The sequence below is a fragment of the Lactuca sativa genome, chromosome 1, assembly GCF_002870075.4.
Source record: "Lactuca sativa cultivar Salinas chromosome 1, Lsat_Salinas_v11, whole genome shotgun sequence".
Lineage (NCBI taxonomy): Eukaryota > Viridiplantae > Streptophyta > Magnoliopsida > Asterales > Asteraceae > Lactuca > Lactuca sativa.
In genome coordinates, this window is record NC_056623.2 from 191,817,494 (window position 1) to 191,821,699 (window position 4,206).

At 34.2% G+C, this 4,206-nt stretch overlaps 1 protein-coding gene across 1 annotated transcript; it reads right to left on the minus strand.

Moving 5' to 3' along the window:
• Positions 1 to 706: 706 nt before the first annotated feature.
• On the minus strand, positions 707 to 1,263 carry LOC111878960 (cysteine proteinase inhibitor A). Its single transcript, XM_023875444.3, has one exon. It carries the CDS (start codon positions 1,163 to 1,165, stop codon positions 791 to 793), a length of 375 nt encoding a protein of 124 aa, XP_023731212.1. The 5' UTR covers positions 1,166 to 1,263; the 3' UTR covers positions 707 to 790.
• Positions 1,264 to 4,206: the final 2,943 nt, after the last annotated feature.

Below are 4,206 nucleotides of genomic sequence, written 5' to 3' on the forward strand. Positions count from 1 at the left end.
ATTTTAGTTATTCATTAGATATTGAATATTTTTAATCGATCTAATCCAAATAGTTATGCTAAAACAAAACAATCTAATTAAACATTGGATGTGATCGTTTTATGGATCGGATATCTAATGTATCCGATTAAATTTCTCAACTTCCATCAAATGTAATTTTATTACATTTTTAGTTATAATTTTTTTATAAACATTTAAAATATATTTCATCTGTCTCATTATTATTGTTATTTTTTAACTTTTAAAGTATTTATTCATTAACTTTGATCTTAAATATTTTTATTTATGTTATGTATTAGTTGATGAAACCTATAACAATGAAAAAGTATTTAAAACATAATTTATTTGTATATTTTGCATCATATATTATATATATATCAAAAACAAAAATATTTAAAGTTAAAAGTTTAAGAATAAAAACTTTAAAAGTTAAAAACGGACAATAAATACGAAAAGAAGTATAAATGTATATATTAATAAATTTAATATAATTTGATTGTATCATTGATGGTACATAAAATGAATATAACCCAATAATAGTTAATTGGATTGAATCAATTTGCTCTTTGTCATATCTTTATGTTGGTTTTTTAACAGACTGACCTAATTAAAATGGGATATACGATTTTCTTAGATAGTTTTAATTAGATTGGTTAGTTTGAATTGAATCAAATTATATATGCACACCTCTAACAACAACCTCAACTTGATGTATGAACCATTTATCTTTATCTCTTTATTTGCGATTACATAATACACCCATACAAGTATACAACGTCAACTTCCTTCCTCAAATAGGTCCCTTGAACGACACTAACTGCCTAAATTTCTGCCCTGGCTTATCCCAAACAACAGCCACATAATTTAGCACTAGACCACCGTTAACAGCCATAATTGTGAGATTGTAATCCATTCCGGCCACCACTTGACTCTTTCCACTAACAACTTTCCTGAATTTTAGAGTCGCATGGTTCTTCTTGTCATGTTCATCCACTGCAAACTTCCCGATGTCCACCACCAGAGGGTTAGTGACATCGGGAATTGGTTTCCAACCACCAGCCAGAGTCCCTTTCCCCAATGCCTCGCAACCATCATAGAAGATGAGAGTTAGGATGAAGATGAAGATTTTGATGAGATGATATTGCATTTTGGAAGGATGATTCATGGGAAAGAGATGAAGAAGTGGATAGTTTTTTAATTACATGTGGAATATATAAGTAATAGAGGAGAGGATGTCACATGAAATTTGTCAATTTGTCAATTGTATTCTTCGTTCAAATTCAAGTTCAGTATCTTTCCTAATTAAAAGGTTTTTTCTACAAAAATTTGAAAATTATTTGTATGCCAAAAGTAAATAATAACGTCGCACTAAGGACGGTGTAGGATTGTAGGCCATGCCCTTTAGGAAAAGCATAAATTATTTTTTTGATAAAGTAAAATTTTAATTTGGAATTAAAAAATAAGTCGCCCACAAAATAACTCCAACGAGGCACATGTAGTAGGGAAGCAAATCTTTGAATTTGATTGTCCTTTTAATCTCATCTCATTTGTTTGTATTAGGGCAAATCCAACAACCCTCTAATTTCATAATATGCGGGCCCAACATGCTCCAAACTTTTTTTTTTTAAAATCCGACTGCATTGAAGATGATAAAAAAAATATGATCTACCACAACCGTCAAAAATAACGGGTCATGGTACACGGACAGACGGACGACAAACCTATTAAAGCATTATTATTATTATTAGGGTTAATGTCATATAAGGATAACCAATTTAAACACCATTCAACTAAAATAGTGTACTAAGAACCAAGATGGGAGATAACTCTTGGACGACAGTCAGCCATCGCAGTAGGAACGTGAACGTGCATGGTAATTGTAGGGATCATCAAAGCAGCCAAGAACCAAGAACTACTCACGTAAGGTTAGATATAATCTCCCTCTTTGTCACTAATTTTTCGAATTCAATTCAAGTCGAAGACATTCATAGGGTATGTGGTCAAGCTTGTAGTCGCTTGGGTAAGATAGTTGTGATGGGTTTGAGCCATAAGAACATTCCTATATGCACATACAAACCCTAATGCTTGGATCTAGGTTTCTCTAATTGAACATGCAATGTATCCAAGACTTTGATGATAGATCTAAAGAAAACATTCATATAATAACACATGAAATCAGATCTGAAAGATTACCTTGAATTGCTTGCTTGAATCTTCTTGTCCTTGGAGCTTAGAGTCACAAATGTCACTCCTCTAATGGCTTACAAACACCAACTTAGCAAGAGGATGATTAGAGAGAGAGAGAGAGAGAGAGAGAGAGAGAGGGTAGATCAAGAAATCGGCCAGGGTTTCTTCTATTGCAAGAGTGCCGATTTCCTTGACCCCATGGGTCTATTTATACTAGTGAGCCTCCTAGGGTTTCACCCTTAAACCCTAATTGGATAACTTAGGCCCTAAGCAATCCAATCTCCTTATTGATAAGCCTTGGACGATTTCTAGGTCCTTCCAAACCCTAAAACCGTCCACCCCTTATCCATTAAGGATCACTGCTCAAAATACAACTATCATACAATTGACAGTTTATGCCCCTTTATTCAATTAATCTCTATAAGTCACCAAATTAATTCCTAATTAATTTATGACTTATATTAATCAAATAACAATATTATTATTCCTTATATTATTCTCATAATATATTAATAATATTTCTTCTCTCATTATAAATCATCCTGTCAAGTTGCTATGGTGAAGGCAACCCAAAAGGACCATGCACAATCGGGTCAAATACTTGCCAACTATAGTTGCACCCTTAGACACTATTCCAACAGTCTCCCACTTGGATAAGTCTAGTAACTATATATACAAGCATAATCCGATTAGCAATCGTAGCTCTCAAAGACGCTGTCAAACTCTGATCTTATCAATCTTGTCCTTTAGATAAGGGATCGTACAGTCCTCTGTTTAGATATCGTGTGGACAATTCTATGGAATCAATTGTCCAACAGTTGGTTTCTCGATCTCAGATTTATTTGACATAGAACTTAATTGAACACATCAATTTAGTTCTGACCGGGCCCAGCACATAAGTCAAATCAAATCATCGAGCGGCCGAGATATCGCTTTTACCCTCTTAGGATAAAAGTAACAGATAAACTTCGACTTATATGCATTTACTTATTCATTAATCAATTATACACAACAATGCGTTTTATAACATCAAATTACTGATGCGGTTTCACATTATCAATGTACAACCAATTAACAAATAACAAACCATATATCTAGGTTTTAAGACCATATGATATTATCGTCTTGCGATCCACCTTTTCCTCACATTCCATAAGGTGATTCCAGTAAGCGCGGGTTTGTTCCAATGCTTAAAACTAGTTCATAAGCACTCATGAACGTTGCAGCAAAATTTTGCTATGTCTAATACCATTTAGACAATCTACACACCAATTCATGACAATCTTCATTCATACCTACTTCCAACATATGAACGATTGTGGATTGTTTGAATAATTCGATTATTCTAAATAAACTCAATTATTCTGGAAGTCAAAACATGCAAAGAGAAACAATATTTAAACAATTAACATAAGACAGTAACTTTACTTATAAATAATACTCCTTTATTTAATCATCAAATGTTAATTACATTTATCTATTACAAGTTTCTAAAACTATCTAATCTAAACTAATATCATCTCTCAGCCCAATACTCCTAGCATGCTGCAAATGCTTAACCCTACTCAGTCCCTTCGTAAGCAGATCTGTTGGGTTATCTTCTGATGATATCCTCCTAACCACGAGGTATCCTTCTTTTACTCGATGTCTAATGAAATGATACTTTCTGTTGATATGACGAGATCTACCATGATCCATCGGTTCCTTGGTCAAGGCAACCGCTCCTTCATTATCACAGAAAATTTCCATAGGATCCTTTATGGCAGGCACAACTCCAAGATCACTAATGAAGTTCTTCAACCATATTGCCTCCTTCGACGCTTCGCTCGCTGCAATGTACTCTAATTCGCACGTTGAATCAGCTACGGTTTCCTGCTTGGAACTCTTCCAAGTTACTGCTCCTCCATTCAGGGTAAAGACCCAGCCCGACTACGAACGGTAGTTGTCCATGTCGGTCTGAAAGCTGGCGTCACTATACCCTCACACCTTCAAGTCATCACTCCATCCGAGGACTAAAAA